This window comes from Vanessa cardui, chromosome 18 (genome assembly GCF_905220365.1).
Source record: "Vanessa cardui chromosome 18, ilVanCard2.1, whole genome shotgun sequence".
Lineage (NCBI taxonomy): Eukaryota > Metazoa > Arthropoda > Insecta > Lepidoptera > Nymphalidae > Vanessa > Vanessa cardui.
Window position 1 is genome coordinate 7,179,024 of NC_061140.1, and position 26,136 is coordinate 7,205,159.

Sequence of the window (26,136 nt, forward strand, 5' to 3'; positions counted from 1 at the left end):
GTGTTAATTTAAATGAAACTATCGATCTATTCATTCGTTTGTATGAATTTAAAATCCACTGACCACCTATCCATTTGTCAACCCAATTAAGTAAAAGAGCTTAGATATTTTTATAATAGTTTATTTTGTAATATTCTATATAAAATCGCTTAATAAGTATATAAAGTTATCATTGGCGTAAATACATATAAATTTAATATTAATAGAAAATAAACCATCACATGGACCACGTGGTAATGGGTCATCAATAACTTTATTTGTAATTGATGTGTTTTTTAGATAAATCGAACTTTCACTTTTTAAATTAAATATAAATACTAAATAGTAATATAGTAATCTAAAAATCCTTTAAATATTTCGAGAGCAAATCTTTCATGGTGTGTAATTTTAGACAAATTACAGTAAGTCGACTGAACTGATTAATATAATATAATTTTTTTTAAATAAATAAACTAAATAACCCAAAACAATAAAAGTAAACTTATATTTTTTTCTAATACTTGGCACTTTAATTAAAACAATTGTAATTCTAAACAGCATAATTATACTTTTAATTCTATAATTTTTTGATCATGAGGTTAATTTACAATCATTATTTTCATGATCAACATTGGTAAATTCCGTGGTCTGGTACTTAAAGGGCCAACATCATTGACCCATATTTTAGTAATTAGAATAGAAACGATGGACACATGTTGGTTTCGCCATGTATTTATGTGTAATATTGTTTATATTATATGATTTACATGAATTCCAATATATTTACTACCTGAAATTATAACGCATGCTAGTTGTATTTATCCGTCAAATTCCAAAAATAGTAGTTAGTAAAAACTATTCTAAATCATTTTGAAATTCTTATCGGAAAAGTGTACTCATCCCCTTTAACTACCAGCCCACAGAATTATAGAACCGTTTTAGAGTACTCAATTTGATTGCGCTGACGGCGAATATTTTAACGCTAAAGCGTTGAAGTATTCTGAATTTTTTTCGCTGAGAACTTTAGATATGTGTTCGAATTTCTGCTTCTGTTTTGGAGTACACTGACCACATTTAGTTTTAATCAATTCGGGTATTGTATCTGAAACGATAAAACAATTTACATTAAAAATAAATTTTAATTTAGCAATTTATCATCAGTTAAAATCTAAAATAAGTTTTTATCAGGCGCGAAATAGCAAAATATTAACAGATATTTCAATTCTTTTATTGAGAAACAGTTTAAAAAAATATATATTTCTATTAAAATGTATATAAAAAATAATTCGTTTTTATTTATAGTACTGTAAATAGCTGCATTGATTACAATTATTTTGTCTAATATGTTTTAGCAGAATTAATATTTTTCTGCTAGTTTTGCTTCATGCCAAGTTTTGATGTATTTATAATATTCGATGTATAGTAGTTTGGCCGTGGAAGATTATCAGACATACAGACTTATGCACTCATCATATCAGTATAAATATTTTTTTATCCCGTATAAAAAAGTACCGCTAGAAAATATCCCCGACTGTTGGCTGCCGGCTAAAGGCATCTCTTCCGGCATCAGACATTTTCCATTAAAGCCGAGAACAAATATACTAAATAAATAAAGCATAATAGATAAATTCTTCTCGATTTGAAACGTAATATTTTTAGTAGTATATATAAATAAATGGTACTTTACCTCTTAATCCCTGCATCTCTCCACAAGGCTTCTGATCCATGAGGCAGGCAAACGCTGCTTTACTCTTTTCCTCATTGCTCAATAACTTTTCTATATCCAAATCCTCGATATTGAACTTGTTGCCGATTGCAACCGCTACCACCGTAAGTAACAATATAACCACACGCATCATGAACTTCTGAAGATAAAAGATAAAAATGAAATTTCATGTCACTGTTTATTGAATGTGATATTCAATTACATTATTGACGTAAATAATAAGCCAATTAATCGTTAAACACTTCTTAAGATTTTTTTTTTATGTTATAGGTTGGCGGGCGAGCATATGGGCCACCTGATAATAAGTGGTGGTGGTATGTCCCTTGTGCCTGTAGTTACACTGGCTCACTCACCCTTCAAACCGGAACACAACAATACTGAGTACTGCTATTTGACGGTAGAATAACTGATGAGTGGGTGGTACCTACCCAGACGGGCTTGCACAAAGCCCTACCACCAAGTGAATATATAGATATAGTGAAAGATAAACAATGATCTTAGTATTTCAATAGACCCAGTGGCGTAGCTAGGTAAGGAAGGGCCCCGGTATATAGAAAAAGAAAATTCTTGTGCGGTCGTGATTTTCCAGCTTCAGAGGCTTAAGGATTAGTTTAGAGGGCCCCCTGAACTCCGGAGCCCTGGTGCGCTGCACCACCTTGTCCTACGATAGCTACGCCACTGAATACATCAAGAACTACATATAAAATGACATAAAAGTAAACAGAATATAATTTTAAAGACTTTTAAATTCGCAAAGATTTGAAAAAAGAATATAATTCGTTTTTTTTTTTATATTCCATTGACCAAAATCATAGAAACATAAGATAAAGAAATAAAAATGGTCTACTCGCCTCGAACAAGAAGAGCGAATAACTTGGATGGTTCAAGAGGTGGTCGCTTATAAATGGTAATTATTATATGAAACAGGAATTAATTGTGGAAACTTTTGTACACTTCATTGTTCGCAGGCTTTAGTGTTTCCTTAAGTGTCGTAAGTGGCAAATTGAAAAATAATCAACAAACATGCAACATTTGCTATCGAGTCGTCTATAGTATCTGTAATATATAACTAAATCACTTTCTGTCTGTATTTCTGCTTATTTCTATTAAACCATTTAACGTATTATGATACGATTATCATTACTAGGAAAAGCATTATACGAGCAATATTTGTGTATGTATTTTATACAAAATGTTTGAACCATCATGGTGTTTTAACCAAAAAACCGTTTTCTATGTAAATTAACACGGATATTGCTGGCTATGTATATAGGCTGGTTTTAGAAAGATGTAGATTTAAAAAACCTGTAGATCAAAACAAAGTCTGTAACAGTACGTGTGTCGTAAAGTCCATTTCTAATAGTTATTTATATAAATAAAAAACTACATATGTGTTATTTGCGAGACCATTTCTAAAATTGATCATTCGTCCTTCAAATAAATATGATGGACATTTAAATTCATTCGAATGAGTAGTATAGAATATATTCGTTTTCAAATTAAGAAACAAGTACGCCGTCCTACTGGTAATAAGCTGCCCATAAAAATGAAATGTTGATCTTAAACCACGGACAAATTTTGTTGTACACTTTCCAATACAATAAATGTACATATTTAGATTCATAGACTATTCATAACAATTAATAAAAAAAGAACGTTAATATACCTATTTAATATATTCTTAGAGCACGCTAACTCGGGTTTTTTTGCCTTGTTTTATAATAAGTCACAATTTTAAGTTCCTAAATAGCATCAATATCATCAATGTTATTTTTGAGAATTATTTATACACCACTACATAATGCTTGTCAAGTAGAACTTCAAGTATAACGATAGTGAAAATTATCATAACGGTTAAACGGAGTTTATATTTTTAATTCTTAGTTGATATTTCCATTGATACCTCTTATTTTATAACTTGATTTTCTATTACGATTGAGATTGATGAAACGTCATTCCATAAAATCAGATAATTTATACTAGGATTAGATTTAAAATTTTTAAATTTTAAATGTTAAAAAAGAGTAACTACTGAGTTTCTTGCAGGTTCTTCCCGGTAGAGTCTACTTTCCGAACCGGTGATAGCTATGATAGATAGATAGATATATTTTGATTTGATTTGATTTTATTTGAAGATGAAGAACGCACTTTAGTCTCATAGTTAGTTAGGTTAGGTTAGTTAGTCTCGAGATACGTTATAAGAAATATAAATACTTACCTGATAATAACGCAGATAATATATACGTACATTGATAATTCTCAATTGGATTGGCTTATGTGGGCCTTCCAATGGAATTCCTTTTTATTACGTTACGTTAATTACCTATTAGTAAATCGCTTTCGTAAGTTTTGATTCACGAAATATAAAACTGACTATTCAATCAACACAATAATATGGTAGTTTTAACCAGTTGGATTTAAAGGTCTGGAAGCCCTGTCATCACAAAAGAAGGCCTCCAGTCTGAAGAAGTGGAGGCGTGGAGACTCTAATAATTATATTATTAGGGTCTCCACGCGTGACTCAGATTTTTATTTCCTTTTTTATGATATAAGTAGGCAGACGAGCAAATAGACCACCTCCGCCCACAGACGATTTAAGAAATAATAACTAATACTCTTTATTGCACTGAGAAATTATACATCGTAGTTTTATACATGAAATTTTTGTTCACAATGGCGGGCTTATTTCTAAAAGAATTTTTTTCCAGCCAACCCACAGCTGTAAGAAATAGTGTTATAGAGCAGGTATAAATAGTGCAACATTAGATACTCTTAGTAATATTATATAACAGAAACAATTTCAATATAATATAATATATATAACGCTCACATAAATATCTATAATATTATAAATACATATATACTAAATTATTATACTTATACTACATCTAAATACACAAATATTATAAATATATAACCATTGCTTACATGACCAATATACCACAAACCTTATCAAAGTTGTTAATGTATATTGTTACACTGACTTAGGAAACCGGAATATAACAATAATGAGTACTGCTGTATCACCATTCAGCATACCACCATACCACCGGTAGAATATCTGATACGAGGTTACCTATCCAGACGGGCCTGCACAAAGCCCTACCACTAAGTAACATTGAAGTTTATGTATAGATACTATGTTATGAATATACTTGCTATATGTAGAATATGACCAAAAGTTCAACTAAAGTTTAAAGATTTTAAGCAATTAATAAAATACAGCTATAAAGCTGTGACTGAAGTAATTGATTTGTATTTACATTTTGAGTTAACTGATAGGCAGTGATGAGTTTGAATAAACATTATGGACTGGCCTAGTGTAAAAGGTGAACAGGCCTATTACTCAAATCGTTAGAGAAGTATAATCCTAGGTTTAAAGGTAAATCGTCATGGCAATGACAAACTCATATATAGAAGAGGAATTTTATATCTGCCTTACCTTTGAAGGCATATATTGAATGGATGTATATTGTAGTTAATAGTCAAGTCGTTCTATACGAAAATATAAAAGGTATATTTAGAAATATAATCATTATCGTGTAGTCTTACCAGAAACCTGACTTATTTTCTGGAAGTATGCGTCACCGGTTAACATTTAGAAATACAAGTCAATTGAAGGCAGTTCTATAAGGAAACTATATGTCCCAATGACTTGAAATTTGCCGCATTATTCTTGTGACGGAGACGCTGACTGAAAAAGTATTTTTGAAAGGGGGAAATGAGGAGGATAAGAATGTGAACCTTTTCATTGAGTATAAGTAGGTGCAGAAATTCAGGTCTTCCAAATAAACATTGAGCATCGACTAACATTGATGATACCAAAAAATCTCTTCCTAATTGACTTACTTGTTTTCCGTTCCCCTTTATCTGCCTTCAACTATACTGTTCTTACATCACAACGATGGGTATAGCAAAAGCTGAAAAATAATTTTATTCTGATCCAATTTTTAAGACAATTTCTGCCTCGTACCACCAGTCTGTGAAACCAGAAGGAAACGATACGACTTAGGAACCTTCAAGAAAAGAGGGTACTTTTTCTTAAAGGCCGATAATGCACCTGCAAGCCCCTCGGTGTTGCGAATGTCCATGGGTGTTATCACTTTCCATCGAGTGAGCTATAAATTAAATTCTAATTATAGAAAATCTTTACCAAGATCAAGGATATGAGTAGAACTAATGATGAATAAGTGCAAATGCTCTGTGAAGTGCGCAGTTCAGCGAATTATAATGATTGCGATGATTAATGATATTTGTCCACAATGGTATAGAGGTCAAATTTATTTTTATTTTAATAGATAAATAACTATAATGAAAATAATTTAAAATACATTTTGTACGGAACGTAATTGAACAAAATTGGTCTTATCCGCAAAATTTTGTATATAACGTCTATGATGCGACATTTTCATGTAAAGTTTTGTTTGTGTTTTTGACAGTGTTGGAACTGAAATTGAAGATTATTTAAACGTAATATTATTTTATTCTTTATTATCACAAATATTTTATATTTTCAGTGCACATAACATTAGTCAGTCATATACGTTTAACTAATTTTATTTTATTAACTAAACTTTTTCGTATTTATCATTTATAATTCGCATAAGTTTATATATTCCGTTGATGATATATTTGTATTATATTATTTTATATTTATCGAATAAAGATACAGATAAAATAATGAATATAAAAGCAAAAAAATAAGACAGAAATATACAAAAAAATGTTAATTTAAATTTAGAACACTAGTTCTAAATTTAAATTCACATTTTTTTGTTATTCGCCAGATGTAAAAATTAATTGCTCTGATTGCTTTATTTAACGCTTCATTTTATAACATCAAGTGTTTATAATTGTATAGCCAATATACCTTTTACATTTCTATTATATAACCTTATTTTACAGATGTTGAAATTTGTGGCTGTAGCATTATCGTTGCTTGTGGTCTGTGTAAAATGCTACGATGAAAAATTCGACAAAATCGATATCGATAAAATATTGAAAGATGACGCCTTGTTTAACTCATATATAAACTGTTTCCTCGATAAAGGACCATGTACTGCGGAGTATTCATCAGAATACAAAGGTAAGAGTCATTTTATGTATGAGAAGCTAATATATCGACCAACGTCGTTTTGCTTAACTATATTGTTAAACGAAATGCTTTACCAAAACGCGCAAGTATATTGGATTAGCCTTTTTAGCCAGGCATCTCATTTATTGTAATTATGATATTTAATACAAAATATACTATATAGATACATATATCTTCGACTATCGTAACATTTTATATTATTAACAAATTAAGCCTAACAAAGGATTAAAAGTATGATAAGGTTTTTCCTACTTCAATGTCAGTGTTTGCTAGAGAAAACTGTAAAATATATAATAATAAAATATTTGTCCATCCGCCTGTAACTTAACGATTTATCTTAAACGATGGGGTTCAAAGTAAGTACGAAGCAGGGAGAAATATTATTTTCACATTTTTAATTTAAATATATATTTGAACGATATGTTTTTTTTTTTTTGATGTTTTGTATTAAGACTATTAGTGTAGTCCATAATTTATTCGTGTAGAAGTTTAAGAATGATTATACATATTTATTTCATTAGTTGTCACAATATATACAAGAAATACCCAACATAAACAGAGGCTCATCCGTGTCTACCAAGGATGCTATTATTTCTTCATTTTCCTCATCAATTATTCCTATAGAATAAATTATATATAAAAATTGAGTGTGTTTTGAATTATAATCTTTAAAATTTCTACTTAGATTTTTATACGTACAAATAATGACATTCAAATTTGCTGACAAATAACCGATGTAAAGTTAAACTTTTTAAGGTAATGGTTTTAAGCTGAGTTTCTTAATTTACAAATAAATTGACGTAATTAGCGAGATTTATTCGTCTTTTTGTTCATTATCTTATTTATCTTGAAATAATAGATATAAAAAGGTAGACGATGAGGATCTTTAGGGTTACAGCTGTTTATATCCGATTAATTCATATCTTCAACTTTTGTAATGTATTACTAAAGTTATTAATTAAATTTAAATTTTATTCGGTGAAGCTCGATATTCGACATTATTTACGAATGTCATGTTCAGTCTCGTGAAATAGAAATAAAAAACATGGTAAATATCCCGAAATTAATAACTTTAGTAATAAGAATAACCATGTTAGTTTCTTCTAATCTTTTGTAATGTATTCAATCTCTTTACGTTTATACTACTCTTAATGGTAAAAAGAGTTTTGGAATAGTTTTGTTATTTCCAAAGTATGATATTCGTGTTTTCTAGAGTTTCTTTTTCATTTTTCGTGGTGGGGTTGATATTGATCATGTTTTACTGACAGCTAGAGATTGAGAACTGTTAGTAAGAGTTGTGTAGTATGATATGCTTGATATAATCGCGATCTATGACAATTATAAAAAAAGTAATAAATTCAATATTTTTAATAAATAAAATCAAATAGCCACGCCGTCAGGGCGATCTTATAATTAGTTCTAAAGAACAGATCACTTTTCTCTATTTTATTTTATTAAGCTTTTATCTCAAACATATTATTTAAAATCATTAGATTTATCTTACACTAGCGACCCGAAACTTCTAAAATTATCAGTGTTTCTTTACGAAATTGTCCATGTATTACATATAAAAACCTACTTCTCGAATCACTCTATCTATTAAAAAATTCGTTGGATAGTTTTAAAGATTTAAGCATTCATAGTCATAAGGACATAAAACAAACAGATGTATATATTTTTAATTTCTTTCTCAGAAATGTTACCGGAAGTCTTGTCGGATGGATGCGCGAAGTGCACAAAAATACAAAGAGAAAACTTTAAAAAAGTATTGAAAGAGGTATTTGAAAATAAGAAAGATGCGTTATTGGAAATCAAGAACAAATACGACCCTAAAGGTGAATACGAAGGCAACATCAAAAATATATTAGCAGAATGAGATCTGTTAATTTAATTCAATTGAAATGTTTAGCCCTGGCTCCGAAATTGTGACGACTTAACAACTATTAAATTATTACGCAAACTATACAATTGATTAATTTCATCTCAAATTATAACCTTTACATATTATACTTATGTAAACATAGATATATACGTACGCACCAATGTCACTTATAGCAATATCATAAGTAATATCAAATACCTAAACACCCAACGTTGGTGGCACGTTGGTCTGATGTTATTCCTTACATCAAACTTTAATCAGTACTGTTTAAAGTTTGTAATGTAACCAATAACTATGGTAGTTGGTGGCCCATTTACCAAACCACCAAAAGATAACAATATTACTTTCATAACTCTTCGATACATGTCAATAGAGTGATAATCAGATTTAATGCAAAAAATTAAGTTAGTATAGGAGAAAGTTTAGCGATTATTTGAGTTGATACAATTTTGTGAATTTGCATCCAAAATATTCTGGCTGCTTTCCTTTCCTTTCCTGCCAAGCCCACAAACGAAACACACGAAAATCGTGATGCTTACAAGTGATCTGGACGAATATACATGTTAATTATAATATAAATATAGTCATAAAAGATTCGCACTTAATTTCCCAGCAGGGATAAATATAGGCGTTATACAACTGCCGCGCTTACATCACCACGCTGCAGCGCTGCGCAACTGACCCCACGACACACAAACACACATGCAGTTGCTTGCCTTCACTGCCTCTAATATTCTTACCTAATCATTCAATGTTTGACCGAGCATATATTCATATCTAATCGTACTATCATATGTTTCATCAGTTAACATATTGGTGGCTTAATGTATTTTTTTATTATATAATAGGCAGGTGGGCATGATCACCTAATGGTAAATGGTCACCACCAATGACATTGGTTCTGTAAGAAATAATAATTACTGCTTACATCGCACCAATAAGCCACAAGCCTTTGGAGCGAATATGGTATGTCCCTTGTCCCTTCTTCAACTTCATTGGGATTATTAATTTCGTAAACCTTTTCAATAGTAATCAGTTACTTTTGGAATCAGTATTCGCAACGTAACAGTGCTGTCCTTGTGGCCGATTAACTAAAAATATGTTATGTTTTCAGTTTAATATGGTATAATTTTTTTGAAGTTTGTCTTAATTTTTTTTTTGTTTATGTTTTTACACTTAACACGATTCTCGTATTTAGTACAAAGAGAATTATAAATATTGGTGACAACAATCTCTATATAGGAAAAAATAAATAAAATAAAGCGACCAAAACTGCTTTTTAGACTTAGAAGGTGACTTAAATATTAAACCTATTTGGATTTCAAAGCTATGTGATATAAAATAATACTCAAAATAAAAAAGAAACAAATATATTTTATCATTTATTACAATCAGTCAACACCAATGCGAATAATAAATAAACATTTTCCACCATCTTCAAATGGTTTCTTCAACACGACGCAAACAATATCATATCACAATGAATCTCAACCAACGTTAAGAATCACTCACCTTCCTTAGATCTATCACAAATCTCAATACAAATTTGTATTTTATTTGAAATATTGAAATTAAACCTTATTAATATATCACTTAAATGCTAATTTTAATTGGCTAAGCTAAAGCTTTGAGCTATTTAGCTACCCTGGATGAATTTCTCGAAGTTGGCACGGTGTTTTCCGGAAGGATCATTTTTCTTAACGAGCTCCTCCCATTGTTTCGGGAATTTCTGTTGAATAGCCTTAATGACTTTCCTTATGTTAGCCTTTTGCTTCTCAGTACATTTGCCGCACACTGTTTCGACGGCTTCGGGTAATGTTTCTGAAATAGAATATGTAATATTTGAGAAAATGTCTTACATTTAAGCATATGGTTGGACCATACACATTAATATATAACGAACATATTCTTAATGCACTGCTGTCAATGCGTTTTCAATCATAATATCATAATTATTTAATTAAGTTATACTAGGTAAATCATCATTAAAATTGGGATATAGGAATACAAAATATTAAGAATGGCAGCAGAATGATTGATGAATGGGCGGTACCCAGGAACTAAACAAAGTCCTATACCAATAATGTGACTTTGAATACAAAAGAAAAAGCGAAGAAAAAGTTACATTTTATATTTAAAATGTTGCTTCATAGTGTGTTCGCCAAAGGCCTTGACCTCGACCTTTTTATGCAAGTAACACGCCATTTATCCTGAGCACTTTGACAGGTTGAATATACGTATGTAACGTACTTAGTAAGCATTACGCATACAGCTTTGACCGAGAGTGTGTTCATATTGAAATAATGTTGAAAGGCTTATTGGTGTAGCATGGAATCAAAAAACGATTGTTTAATGTACATAAAGTAACAAATATATTAATGCCGTGATTATATGGTATTTGGAAGTATTACTGATCTCATAATGAGAACATTTTTTCAATACACCTTTGTGCATTCTAGTCGACGAAATAATTTGAATACGATTAACCATTATAGGTATATATAGTTTACATTTATTTCAAATATACATCCACTGCATCACCATACTGATTCCATTTTGACAAAGTACTTTACCTAATGAAATGATCCCTGATTCACGAGTAAATAGAACGTTGATGTACTTTTTACTCGTATACAAAAAATATATACCTAATACTTTCAACAACACCTAAAGGTTGATGGTGATCTATATAAATAAAGAGCACATATGACCCTCTTAGAATTTTACTAAATGGTTTTTTTTTTTTTTGCCCATTATCTTTTTTGAGTAAGCATATGCTCCTGTTTATGTTATAAAGATAAGCTGATTAAGATTTAAATATAGAATAATTTTTCAACTTACTTTTAAAATCAGATCCTTCTGCTGTGCATCTGCCTTTGTCTAAGAAGCAGTTGACATACGATTTAAGGAGCCTCTCGTTTGTAATCAACGTTTCCACGTCGAAGTTATCATATTTCGAGTTGTACTTATCAGCAGCCAACACCGATAGAACCAGGCAAGCCAAAACAACTAAAGTCTTCATCTTTATTATTCTGAAAATAAAAAAATATTCAAATATTAAACTTCACACGTGAATTCGAACAAACTATAAGTGAGAAAAAGAATAGTTATATGCGATTAAAAAGACAATGAAGCAAATATGCTGCGCCACGAATATTAAGCATCTGGTTTATTTGATGACAATGCTCGGCCAGGATCAGAATATCAATTAATACCAATGAGATTCACTGTATCAACAAAGGACGTTAGAATGACGATGTAAATTAAATTACAGGATACACAGCTTGCTTAATATTAATATATTTATTGTAACTTGTAAAACATTTAGTGAATCACGTAATGAAAGAGATTAGTGGCAAAAAACGTCAAATCTATGATCCGTAAGTATCACACTGGGTTACGAGAATATTGCGACCATAATTGCGTAACACTATCACAATTCGATTGCCGGTGACACTGATTGCAGTATTATGCAGTTCGTTAACCCACCTTTTACTCTCTATAGGACCCAAAGAACTAGCCGCCGCAGAAAGCGACAGTGCTTTTATATCGACGACCATTAAACCACCTCTTTGCCGCCGCACAGACCAAATACAGCACCTAGCCCATACGCGATTCTAAACCTTTGGGTGACGATCATAAGAGCTATTGTTAAATATTTTTTAGCATAAATTAAGCACCATCACAGTTGTTGAAATCCTTCATATAAAGATTGGTTGCTGAATATACCAGGAAACCATATTGAGCAATTCAAAATTCCCAGCCCGAGGTAAGTAAGGAAGATATATTGACTTCAATATTATGATCACTGAGTATTATTCCTTAGAATATCGACATGAAGTTACAAAATTACATCGATATAATCTAAAATAACTGAAAGCAAAAATCTCTATTTTTTTAGTGTCATGGCTTTTTTTTATGTAACTGAGAGTAAGTGGTCACCAACACCCATATCACACCAATGCACCACCATTATTGGAAACTAAGATTGTGTTATCATTTGTGCCTGCAGTTATACTCGCTCACTGACACTTCAACCCGGAGACAAAAATACTGAGTATTGGTGTTTAGAAGTAGAGTATCTGATGAGTGGGTGGTACATAGACAGACTTGTGCAAGGGCCTACCACAAAAAACAATTTTCCTATATATTTAAATTTAGCCTAGGGTTCTTTATCATTTACCGAACCCTAATACTTTTAAAATACTATTAAATATCTTGTGGATTCTAATGTTACATAATTAACGCAACTGGTAACATTTGTTAATTAAGATTAATTTAACGATATTTCACATTGCTTATTGCGTATTCTTCGTATCTAATTTATAAATTACATTTTAAATATAAAATGTAATTCATTTATTACAAATAAATTAAAAACTAACCTAAAAAATTAAAAACAAAACTATAGCTATATTATCGTTTTTTCCAAAAAAAGTTTGTAAAAGCAATAATACCATATTACTTATCATTGATTTATTTATAACAAAATAGAATGTAGTCAGATATTGTAAAACTACAAAATCATATAAACAAAAAGTTTAAATTAAATCTGAATTAGCTAACTAAACATGCTGCTCCCATGGCTCAGCTAAACGATTGATGTTCCTTTATAGAAAGAAAAATTAAAAGTATTATTTTTTCGATGGAAAAAATTATTCTCGAAAGCATACACTTATACATACACTATATTACGTGGACAGGGACGGAACTGTCTAACAGGAAGCCGGGAAATCGCGCAATAATTGATTTCACTTATGAGCGAGCGTCAGATGATTTTTCTGAGAAGGTATAATAAAATTAATGTTGCTAAAATTAAAGTAAAGCGAAGCAAATTATTTTTCAAATCTATCCCATTTCTAAATAAATACGACAAGCGGATTCTATTTTAATTTAATCATTCGAAAACAAACGACAGCAATGAGTTACCTGTTGTTCAAAATGTCAAAGTATTCATATTTTATAGGCAGGATGATTTTGCAAGATGTTTTCAGTTTAATAGCATTTATACAATGAATATTCGTTTTCCACGTTTAATTCTTAACAATAAATGTTTGAACAAATACATAGTATTCTATTCTTAAATATGATTTATTCTTAAACACATTTTTAACTAAAAATCCCGTTTAACAAATTAAACTATGTTCCTAAAACCGGATAATCGTTATTTAATATTTATTTTCGGAATAATACGGCATGGTATAGTACACAAACATTTGATAACAAATTAAGACTCCCATTAGCCGATAAAATTTCCACTGTTACATTAAAGTATGCGGCTATTTTGATAACTAATTGTTCCGCTCGGTTTCACCCGCGTAATGCATTATTGCTCAGCGCTAATGAATCAGTATGATGTTCAGTCTGATAGTATCAATTGGGCATTGTAAAAAGCTACCTAGATGCCTTTGGCTAGGATCAAAAATTGTTAAATTATTTTTTAAAAAAATAACTGTTTTTTTAAGCGAAATATCTGTTTTAATCTCTATTTAATAAACAGGCTGATGGGATGTAATAATTATATTTTCGTTGTTTACTAAAATTATCCTAGAATTGTTGTATAAAAATATTTTACGTAGCTGAAAAAGCGTAGAGAGACCATATGGCATATTAGGGGTCCCAACTTGGTCACTAGGCCCTGCTAATGTTATGTAGCTTAACTATAATATATGAGCTATCTAGAGCAAAAATATTTATTCAAATCAGATTCCTGATACTACATTTCAATGCCTTAATTTATTTCTAATTATATTTTAATGTTTCAAAACATGTGAAGATTTATTACCAATTATCACACAACGGGGGAAGAAGCTAAATTAGGAATGGCGGAATGACGTGTCCTTTAACGCTTTAACTGCAATATAAATGCTAAAATGAATAGTTGGGTTATGGACTAGTAGCACTAAAATGAATAGATGGTCATATCCTTCACACTACAGCAATACAGGTTGGCGGATATAAATGTAGCAGAATTTCATCCAATACAGCATTGTTAACTCGTGGCATTTTCATCGCCGAGCACGAGATGAAGTTGTCGTAGAAGAACCGTCCCTACTTCGTAATATTTATTATATTAATATAAATTAAGAGTGATATATAATATGAGACAACATCATACATACATACATTACTCTGATCCCAATGTAAGTAGCTAAAGCACCCGTGTTATGGAAAAGCAGAAGCAACGACAATACCACGAACACCCACACCCAAGACAACATAGAAAACTAATTATAATCTACATAGACTCGGCCGGGAATCTTACCCGGGATCTCGGAGTGGCGTACCCATGAAAACCGGTGTACACACCACTCGAACACGGAGGTCGTTATATCGTAGCATGATCTCGATATAATTATTTTGAAATGTACATCATCAATTTTAAGCTAAAATTGGATTCAAAATACTTATGCTAAAACGAGCAATTTACCTTACAATATCGGGAATACAATATTTCGATACATAACACGATAACTCAGCTTAGGTATTCTATATAGCCTAGATTTGTGACCATTTACGTACACGTTTGCCTTTTGATCGAAGGAGGATATTAGTTATATAGTAGCTTTTCGAAGGTTCATAAATACAAATAAGACATCAGACACCCAAGACTGACGAGACTTCCAACTATTTATTGACTTCTTTAGAAACGTTTCTTTGTTTTTTTTCTTGATTATGCTGTGAATCTATACTAAATATTCTGGCAATGTCATGTTTAAGAGAGATGATGCTATTTTGATAAATAGATATTTTATATTTCAATTAGTAAAAATCTTTATTACTAGTTTAGAAAATAAGTAGTTTAACTTTATTACTGTGTGTTCTGCAAATTATACTGTCATAATCATTTGGACCGAAATAGATTATTTATAATCAATAAATAATAAAACTAATTCCAATTAATATATCCTGATATTAAAAGTTCGAAAGTGTGTCTATTGCGCTAACTATGTAATTGTCCTTCATTTTGTTTTCCCTTCAAGTATTCAGGGGTGTTTGAAATAGGACATTGTGTGGAAGACGGTACAAAGAGATCACCACCACCACCCGGGTGCCCTAAACCAGTGAAACCGCGTGCAAATGTGGCGGATAGAAAATGTTTGTTTTTCGTAATATTTCGATATGTTTATCCATGTCACAAATGTTGTTATTCCGTGACGAAATAACCTAATTGCGTTGTATATTTAAAGAAAGATTCAATTCCTTTTTATTACAAAGTTCATAACCAACAAAATCCGATATTATGTCCTCATACCGGTCATGTCGTATTGTGTTCGTTACTTACCCTACATTTATGAACTATTACATAACTCAAGATCTTGATATGACCATTTCAAAGGTTGCGAAGTATTTGTTTTGTGGATCGAGTTTACGTTTAAGCTCGTCGTATTTTTCTGGTATATATTTTTTGAAAGCCTCGAATGTTCTGCCAGCGAATCTCTTCTGTGACGGCGAACATTTGGAACACGCTGTCCGAACGATTTCTGGTAGCACCGCTAGAATATAAACAACTTATTTTAAGCATACATTACAGAAATATATTTTTTCTTTGTGATATTTGATCACATATTAGTGATTACAATTTACACAGTTAATGTGTTTATTTAACATATGCATTATATACGTAGAGATATAACAAGTATAGTATATAACCACATAATTGTTGCATTTTAGTTCAAGAACAACATTGTAGGTAAATAAAAGGCCGTTTAAGAAAAGTAACAAAATAGTCGCTCTAACCAGCAATTATTATTTTTTTACTTCTCTTATCTTGTCTGTTCATCAATTTATCTTATTCTTGATGTCTATTTCAAGCATTAGACTCAAATATCCTTTACGAGATTTAGTCATAACGTCCTGATTACTTTAGTGCAAAAAGGCTTTAAATATGATAGTTTGAAGTGAGAGGGAGAAATATTGACAGTTTATATGTTGATTTGTAAGTAGATTTTTATATATGTATGTAGTATATAATTTTAAGTAACAATCTACACATGTCCCATGACTGGACTAAGACTCCTCCTCCTCCTATCTCAAGACTCCTATCTCCTAGGACTTATTTGGAAAAAGTCATATGTCGCACTAACAGCAGCCCTCGGAGATATAAGATATCTTTTTTATTGTTCAGATATTATATACGTAGTCGATTTTGTAAGGGAAAACGATTTGTATCATTTAATTTATAGGCGGTACAAATCAATATATTCTTTATTCGAAAGCAATGTCAATAATGTATGTAAAAAAAAGAATATTATCACCAGCTGTTGTAGGACAAAACTACATTGTTGGGTTATGAGTATGTGCGCTAATATATGTCGATTAAAAATTTTTTGAATCGTTTTTTATTTGCATTGAAACAACTAACTCAGTAAATATGAAATATGTATGTGTTGTATAAAATCACAGTCGTAGATTTACTCGTTACTGTATAATTTATTCAATAAAATTTAAGAAGGATAAATTATTAGAATTGCCTAAGTAAAATGGAAAATATTATTTTGTATTATTTATCTAACAAGTATTTATGTAAAATGATTAAAAAATGCTATGACAGGCTAGATTATATAACAATATTTATTTGATAATGGAAGTAATTATGGAAAAATCATATTAAAATAAGATAACGATTAACGTACCTTTGAACACTCTTCCCACAGGAGTACACGGGCCTTGGTCTAAAAAACAGTCCAAATATTTGTTTAACAGCCTAAGATTTTCCACAAAATGATCAACATCGTAATAATCATAACGCCTATCGTAAAATGTATCTTCAGCAAATGCGGAACAAATTAACAAAAACAAAAAAACTATTTTAACCATATTAACCTGAAAAAAAATTTAAGAAATAAGATAAAAATATATATTATGATAATAACGCTCTAATGTTGAATGTATCTGAATGAACTAAATAAAATGGTGTGGATTTTACGATCCCATCTATTTAAAACATCAGACAATTTGACCATTAACCTTCAAATAAAAATCAAGAGGCTATACAAAAAGCGTTGAGGCATCCCGACATTACGTACGAGTGCATAAATATACATGACTTCAAATATGTACATCTCATTATACTCGTAGATGGACATATGCCCTTATGAAAGAAATCAAAACAAATATCAATTTCTACCCAATTTAAAAAAAATGATTTAGAAGAGCATAAGTCTCTAAAAACATGTAACTAAAATAGGTTTAATCCATTGACTTCGTATGAAACGCTTAAGAGTATTTTATTATATATCTTGTATATTAGTTAAACCAAGGCAAGCACCGCTGATTCATGTGCTTAATTTGTCTTTATAATTCATCTCGTGCTCAGCGGTGAAGGAAAACATCGTGAGGAAACCTGCATGTGACAAATTTCATAGAAATTCTGCCACATGTGTATTCCACCAACCCGTATTGGAACAGCGTGGTGGAATATGTTCCAAGCCTTCTCCTCAAAGGGAGAGGAGGCCTTAAGCCCAGCAGTGGGAGTTTACAGGCTGTTGTTGTTGTATGCATTGTATAACATTACAGTATTTGGGTATATGCTAATATACATGGCCTAAAAACTTCATTTTTTAATTACGGTTTTATTTTAAAATCTTCAGATCAGATTAGTCAATAATATTGTGATTTCTCTTGCTTTATCATCGTAATATAATAGTAATTAGTAAGGTAATGTAAATAATAAAATAAAATAGAAAAATTTAAACATTCATGTATTTAAATCAAAATCAATATTATCGTTCAAGTTATTAAACATTTCTTAAGCATTTGCAATAGCTGTTTCCAATGCGGCAAAGTATTTGTCTTGAGCGTCGTACTTTTGTTTGAACGACTGGTAGCCTTCTGGATTTTTCACCTTGAGTACTTCTAGGAAACGTTTGAAGATATGCTTTTGAGCTGCAGTACACTTGGCACATCCTTCGACAACAGCTTCCGGTATGTCTTCTGCAAATGGTTAAAAAAAAAACACATTAATTCTATTTTGTAGTATTAATCTCGAGCTAGGCACTATGGCATTTTATTATATTACACCAATTTGTAATTCATACAATAGATTGGTTAATTTCTTGTTGAATACTCTAATATGTATAATATTATGGAGGAAGAAGCAGTAGCATCTTGGTGGTAGGGCTTTGTGCAAGCCCGTCTGGGTATTTACCACCCACTCATCAGTTATTCTACCGCCAAATAACAGTACTCATTATTGTTGTGTCCGGTCTGAAGGGTGAGTGAGCCAGTGTAACTACAGGCACAAGGGACATAACATATTAGTTTCCAAGGTTGGTGGCACATTGACGATGTAAGGAATAGTTAATATTTCTTACAGCGTCATTGCCTATGGGTGACCACTTACCATCAGGTGGCCCATATGCTCGTCCGCCAACCTATACCATAAAAAAACAATGCCCTCAAAATATATAAAAACTTTTTGGTTACAAAGCAAAAAAGGAAGATTAATAGTGTGTAATTTTGGTGATTATTAAAATGTAACCATGAAATTTTACGATACATTTAAATATAAATACAAAAAATTGCTTAAATGCTCGCCCGGCACTTGCGACATGAGTGTTGTTTTTAAATCGAGGTAAATTGTGGTTTCTGCAATATTCCGTTAGCAATTTATTTCCTACGTTAAAAAATATTTACTTCTAACAAAGTACCAAACTATAAATCTTCCATTGCTAGGCTAAGGCTTCTTCATCTGAAGATTATAAGGTTGAAACTTAGTATTGAAAAATTTACGTTACTTAAAATTGAAACAAATAATTGCTGGTATTTGTTTGGTTTTTATACCTTGATATTTAGTTAAAATTCGCATATTCCGAGTTGCTTGATACCAAGAATCACCATTTACAAATTTACCACAATTTTCTAAATTTATGTTTTTTCTACTACAATATTTTACTAGTTTTACAATGTGATTTTTTTAATGAAAATTATTATTAAAACTTTGCCGTAACTTTTTAGAGAGAGTAAGATATTGACGATAGATGACTGACGCCAAAACGTATACATAAACTAGCTTTCGCCCACGGTTTTGCTCGCGTTTTAGGGTGTTGGTTTTCCCATTTCCATTTATAATATTAATATATTTATATACATAGGTATATCTCCAAACTTATTTATCCGTTTTAAACTTTAAACTGACAACAATAAGCGTCAAACGCTGTTTACAATAAAATTATATAAATCTTCTCGACGAAACAATTTTTTGTCTCGACTGGAAATCACGTTTCGTTTTTTGTGGCGATTAATGGTACAGTCAGAATAACACGAAATTTACTAAATATGAACGTAAAAAGAAATATGAATAAATTATAATAATACAGCAAAATTAATAAGATGTTATCTTTATTTCCCTAAATTACCGAATAGTAACGCTTACCTTCATCACGTCAAAATGCGAGCATATTAAACTTATTCCGCGTTTTAATTAATAAGATGCATTTATATAACACATGTTACTTCTTATTAACATATCTAAGAAAAAAATTAAAAGGCCTTGCACAATTATATGAGGTCCAGGCAGTGACGGATTTACCAATAGACTAAGAAGGGTAGACTAAGGAGCCTAATTTAGCCCAAATTTGTAAATCTTACAGAAATAAAAAATATCATATGATATCACTTAATTTATAATCATACTAATAACGGGAGAAAGCCCATGTAATGAGGACGATAGAACAAAAATCACAAAGTTATAATATCAGAATAAATGTAATTAATATGATTGTGAACTAAACTAACGTATTGATTTTCAAAAGTCAGTAGTAGCGGCAAAAATTGAATTGCCTACTAGGCTAATAGCGGCAAATTTGTAAATCCGCTACTGGGTCCAGGATACCTTTGCTTTGAAAGGATTTTTTACAGTATTGTGGAAATAACTTATATTAAAAGGACAATTTCGTTAGACCGCTGCGGTATAAATACTATTTCTCCCCAATCAAAACGCAACTTGAAACATTATCTTATAAAATTATTGACAGTAAAAAAATATGGACTGTACTCACTCTTAAAGTCGGCTGTTTGTTCGTTACAAGTCCCTTTGTCAATGAAGCAATCGAGAAACACTTTCAGGGTATCAGGATCACCAACTACAGCTTCAATATCCAAATCGTCATTTTCACTGCTGTATAATTCAGCAGCAGTGAAAAACAATAATGCGGAGAGCACAATTAAACACTTCATATTTCTGCGGATGATATTATAAAAATGAGAATTTAATACTAATTATATATATAATATACACTAAACAACGTATCATAGATCAAATCTTTAGTATTGTTTCAAGGTCAAACAAATTATTTCGTTTGAAAGACAACTAAGAATTGTTATTAGTAATTATATCCTTAGTATGTTCCGTCAGATAAAGACAACGAGAGGATAGACTGGTCTTGTGTTTACAAGTACACTAATTGCCAAACCAGATTAACCATTTTGAGCTCCTAGACAACGGGGCCCGAAATAACTATAAAAAATAACACAAATATTTATTTACAGGTGCAGGATACCTAGGCCGCTCCCAACGCTGCCTAATAGATAATCCAACCTTAACTAATTGTGCACTATAATTTTCTTAGGCTATTGGGTATAGTCTGCATATACAGTCCGCTATGGTTGTTTTAAGTGAAGTGAACGTGGTCATAAATAGAACATTTAAATAAACTTTATTTTGACAAAAAAGAAATTACTTTTATTAATCCTAATAGCAATATTTTATTTTTTATTGTTATTGTAAATTTGCGGATATTACCATAAAATAAAGGAATAAATTTATCAAAAGTAAAGTCAATGAAAATACGAAATTAATGCGCCATGTTTTTCCATGGATCTTGTATTTTTACTTGAACGCGATAAGAAAAAAATATTAACAAAAACCGGCTTCATGTTTACCAATAAATTACGACAGTTGCCACTCAAAATTGCATCACAAACGAACCAAATAAAAATAACATCGTTATATAAGAGACAAATGTTGCCAGTGATATAATTACAAGGTCTTACCTGTAATGATATTTCGAGTCCTAGTCCACGGGGAATACAAAGACGAGTGCTTCTGAGGTTTAAGATCACCCTTTATATACATATTCCTGTGATCCGACAAGGCTATTTGCATATTAAAGAAAAATGTTGTCGATAAAGATTTTACAAGTGTCATGAGTGATTCCGATGTTGCTACGCTTTTTTTTACTATAAAACGTGCATAGAATTCGTTTTAGAAACAATAGCATGAGATTTATAAATAAACACTTCCAAGATGACGAGATATCTCCTGCATAACAGAATTTGATTTACATAATCCCGTGACATTTAAAGAAATACGATATATTTTTATTTATAACGATTCTCTGTGGTTTTGTCGGTACTTGCATTATTGGTATTATTTACAAAGGGTAATTAGGAGCACAGTTGCAGCAAATACATACAAGGTTTCGTTAAATAAAGTCGAATCGAACCGAAGTAATGAGGTGAACCGGTTTTGAGTTCAGAATTGTGTTCCAGCTCAATTTAACAAAAAATATTATTTCTCAAATTTTACCCAACATTCATTCATTCATTCAGTCCTATTTAAATAAACAAAAAATATAGCTTTTTTACGGTCTTTGATTTGGTTATGCTAAGAAATCGACTTCTTAAATACATATTAGTAGTTTCAGTCAGTTTTTTTTTAAATAAATAACTACGTTGTTGTAAACGAATCAAAAATCAATTTCTAATCATTAATGTAGTAGGATCACAAAAGAACTTTTATCGTATAATTGGCAGGAAAATTAAACTTTTTAAATTTCCTGCTGGGTCTTCTCTTATTTAATCCTGAAAAACGGCGATTTATTAACGTGTAAAAGAGTCTAGTTATTATTTTAATTCAAAAGCATTTATCAAAAGAAAGAAAAACTAAACCTGATAACATATTTTGTCAGTATGAGTTATCATCACCCATCAACATATTTCTTGTGATGTGGGTATAATTACAGTTGTTTTACAGTACGTATATAAATAGGACAATGCAAATTTTTTATACAATAATATAGATATTTTTGGAAGAAACGGTGAAAATATTGTATAAGCACGAGTAGAAAAGCTAGGGTATATTAGATTATACCCTAGTTTCCGACTTCGCAAAGTTAATACATCCTTCTTGAGGTACATAATTGATAACTATTAAAACATTTAAAGCTCATGTAAAAAAAAACACTGATAAAAGGTTAAAGGTATTATAATAATGAATGTATTAAAAAATATTTATTAATACATTCATTATTATAATAAAGATATAAAGTAAGGACTCAATCCTTATAATATTGATTAATTTCTAAAATATATATATACAAAAATATTGTACTTTACTGCTATAATAGTAACTACTGAGTTTTAACCTGATGCCAGTCTTAGCTTTAATTTGAAATGTATAATACGAATCAAAGGTACTCTATTTAAATAAAAAATATAACAACAGTTATAAATAAAAAAAATAAAAGTATAACGTCACAAATGAACCAAATAATATCATAATAATTCAAATTTCTAAACCATTGATTTCCAATACAATTAATTACTATATGACTTAATTCATTCAAAAATTGTAAAACATTAAAGTAAAATTCACACACTAACTGTTTACATATGACTCGAACATATGTATATGTCCAGAAGGTACTCAAGTATTGCTTGTAAACAAGCAATACTTGAGTTACAGTAACGCTATACGTTAATTAAAGTCGGGCAACTTCACCATTAGGTTAAATTACTTTGGTTATAATATTATCAATAACCGCATAATGTCGGTTTAAGACGTGGAAGTGACAGTTGATACAAATAACTGCTGGAATAGCTGCACAACTTAGCAAACTTGATTAATCGTTATAACAAGAGAATAGAATATATTTACGATATACTTACAAAACAAAAAGAGTAAATAAATTAATCAATAGGTCTAAAATAGAAATTGCTTTAATTATTTATCAGGCGGTTACATATTTAATATTAAATAAAATATTTATAAATTATATTACGCGTATTAATGATAATTAAATATGTTGAAATAATACAATTGTTATTTATTAGTGTTTTTTATTGCAAAAAATAAAAAGTTATACAGAAAACAATAAGCAATACAATTATGGTATTTTCGCTCACTTACATTGAGCCCTATATTGTAAGTTCTTCAGACCGGTCTTTGGATATATATAAAAGTTTAAACGATTCAATACTTTCATTTATTTAGAATTTCGATAATTCTTTTTCCAATGCATCAAAATATTTGTTCTCGGGATCAAATTTTTGTCTAAACTCATTATATTCCTTAGGTACAACTTTTTTGACCCCTTCTAGGAATTGTCGAAACATGTGTTTCTGACTTGGATTACATTTTTTGCAAGCCTGCACGACAGCTTCGGGGATGTTTTCTGGAACAAATCGAACAATTTAGTATCAAAATAATACTTATTTGGTATCGATGCTAAACATTTGAAAAGTAACAAATATACCTATTACATAAACACAAAAGCTGAAGACCTAAACGTCACTTTTAGGAATTGAGAAAAAGAAAACAGAAATGCGTTGTGTGAATGAAAAATTTACAAATTATTGAGCATCATCAACATCTCTTAAGGGGAATTTGTAAAGGCAAGACAATATATTTTTGAGTGATATATGCGACATTGGGTAAAAAAAAAGAAATGAATACAAACTAAACGTATTTCAATCTTTGGTGATGACGATGATTTGAAAATATATCTCTTTGACTAATTCAAAATTGAACAATCACGCCTGCTAAAAAAAATGTATTTGATTCGCAACGGAAAATAATTAAATACAATTTATATTCAGTCATATACTATCCAAACAATAGTTTAGACAACTAAATAAAGTTTTAGCATGCAAAAAAAATAACAAATAGAGCGTTTGCCCAAAAAAAATAGTTAAAAAACTAAAACAAAACGGTATTAGCACGCACTAAAAATTAGAAAATAGCCATATTGGATTTAAGTCACGTAACAATTTTTTCGTATTCCTGACAGCCAATCCTTTCATTTGATATCCATATCATGGTGATGGACTTCAAACAGCCAGTTCGCGATCTTGGAGAGGACGCCATATTGGATTTGTAATGACGTTTAATTAATAATCATGTACCTATTGTCATCAGAACTCAGAGCGTGCGCAAATTCTCATCCTTATCGAAGACCGGGAAGTGGGTCAAATAAGGATTCCAAGGTTTTCTTACATTAATAGTTACAAGTGAAGCTAATAAAAGCGAGTTAATAAAACATAAGACATACTTTTGTAGCTAGCTGTCAGTTCACTGCACGGGGCTCTATCTTGAAAGCAATCCAAAAATGCCTGCAGTTCAGTCGCGTTAGCAATTAGTGCTTTAATGTCGTAATTATCATTGGCCGTCTTGTAGAACTCGATGTCAGCTGCCACAACAGTCAACACGACTAGAAGTGCAATTGTCTTCATCTTGAAATATATTCTAAAAATTAAAGTAAATTTAAATTTGTAAATATATTTTATATGCAATATTTTAAATAAAATTTAAATGCTCAAATATTATACTAATATGAATTATTTATATTATATTATTATTGTATAAACCTTGACCACGTGGAATGATGGCAAGAATGCTAGCAGCATTGAATCGCAATTCCGAACCTCTGGGCAAAAAACGAACCAGCCCTCCTGCCACCAGTGGAGGCAATAAGGCGAGCTGTTATACTTTTGATGAGGCGATTTTTCGGTCAAAATTTATACAGTAACTTTTTTTCATATTTGTTTATATTTAAGCATTTAATGTTTTTAATTCTTATGCAAATAAAGAAATTTTCAATTCACAAATCTATGAAACATAAAATTTCAAATCTTCAATAAAACCTACTACGTTCTTTGTTTTTACTGCTAAATAGTAAAATCATGGTTTTAATTATATATAATCAGCAGTGTTTTATATATTAATATATATTCACTTGATTTTTAAAACCATATTAAAATCTACAACACTTTAATATTCCTTTAATTATAAACCATTTACACCAATTAAGTATTTAAATCATTGGAATACAATATAATTAAAAATATAATTTAGTATAAAAGAAACAATAAGTATTTATTTTAACACTCCGAGTTTATACTTAACACAACAACTGACATAATTTATTAAAAAAAAATTATATGCATTTAACTGATTTCACGTTCAATAATTTTCACGCAGATAGTTAAAGACTATTATTTTATTCCGTTATGCCTTCCTTCCTTTTTTATTTTACTATCAGCGAATTGGTCAGTTAATAGCTAATTTATATATGTATATTTGGAATATGTAGACAAATCAAACGTGGCCCCAAATATCTAATAGGTATGATACAAACGTAAGGTCTTACCAGACGGCAGTCAGTCATATAATAATAAGTTTTACAATAAAAGTTGATATTTATACTGTTCCTTATTATTATACAATTAAAA

The 26,136-nt window shown here is 30.4% G+C and overlaps 4 protein-coding genes across 4 annotated transcripts; 1 reads left to right on the plus strand and 3 right to left on the minus strand.

Annotated features, from left to right (window-relative positions):
• Positions 1–105: 105 nt before the first annotated feature.
• LOC124537442 (allergen Tha p 1-like) lies at positions 106–2,645 on the minus strand. Its single transcript, XM_047114281.1, has 3 exons — positions 2,557–2,645; positions 1,667–1,844; positions 106–1,081 (listed from the first exon to the last, which is right to left on the minus strand). The coding sequence occupies exons 2-3, from the start codon at positions 1,836–1,838 to the stop codon at positions 927–929; spliced, it is 327 nt and encodes a 108-aa protein (XP_046970237.1). The 5' UTR covers positions 1,839–1,844; positions 2,557–2,645; the 3' UTR covers positions 106–926.
• A 3,466-nt stretch (positions 2,646–6,111) lies between these two features.
• On the plus strand, positions 6,112–8,780 carry LOC124537440 (ejaculatory bulb-specific protein 3-like). The gene is made up of 3 exons (XM_047114280.1): positions 6,112–6,175; positions 6,611–6,791; positions 8,495–8,780. Exons 2-3 carry the CDS (start codon positions 6,611–6,613, stop codon positions 8,674–8,676), a joined length of 363 nt encoding a protein of 120 aa, XP_046970236.1. The 5' UTR covers positions 6,112–6,175; the 3' UTR covers positions 8,677–8,780.
• A 1,256-nt stretch (positions 8,781–10,036) lies between these two features.
• LOC124537558 lies at positions 10,037–21,777 on the minus strand. Its single transcript, XM_047114433.1, has 7 exons — positions 21,679–21,777; positions 20,685–20,866; positions 18,436–18,618; positions 16,012–16,178; positions 12,172–12,299; positions 11,524–11,714; positions 10,037–10,503 (listed from the first exon to the last, which is right to left on the minus strand). The coding sequence occupies exons 2-7, from the start codon at positions 20,860–20,862 to the stop codon at positions 10,319–10,321; spliced, it is 1,032 nt and encodes a 343-aa protein (XP_046970389.1). The 5' UTR covers positions 20,863–20,866; positions 21,679–21,777; the 3' UTR covers positions 10,037–10,318.
• Positions 21,778–23,728: 1,951 nt separating this feature from the next.
• Positions 23,729–25,206, minus strand: LOC124537456 (ejaculatory bulb-specific protein 3-like). Its single transcript, XM_047114310.1, has 2 exons — positions 24,957–25,206; positions 23,729–24,080 (listed from the first exon to the last, which is right to left on the minus strand). The coding sequence occupies exons 1-2, from the start codon at positions 25,135–25,137 to the stop codon at positions 23,896–23,898; spliced, it is 366 nt and encodes a 121-aa protein (XP_046970266.1). The 5' UTR covers positions 25,138–25,206; the 3' UTR covers positions 23,729–23,895.
• Positions 25,207–26,136: the final 930 nt, after the last annotated feature.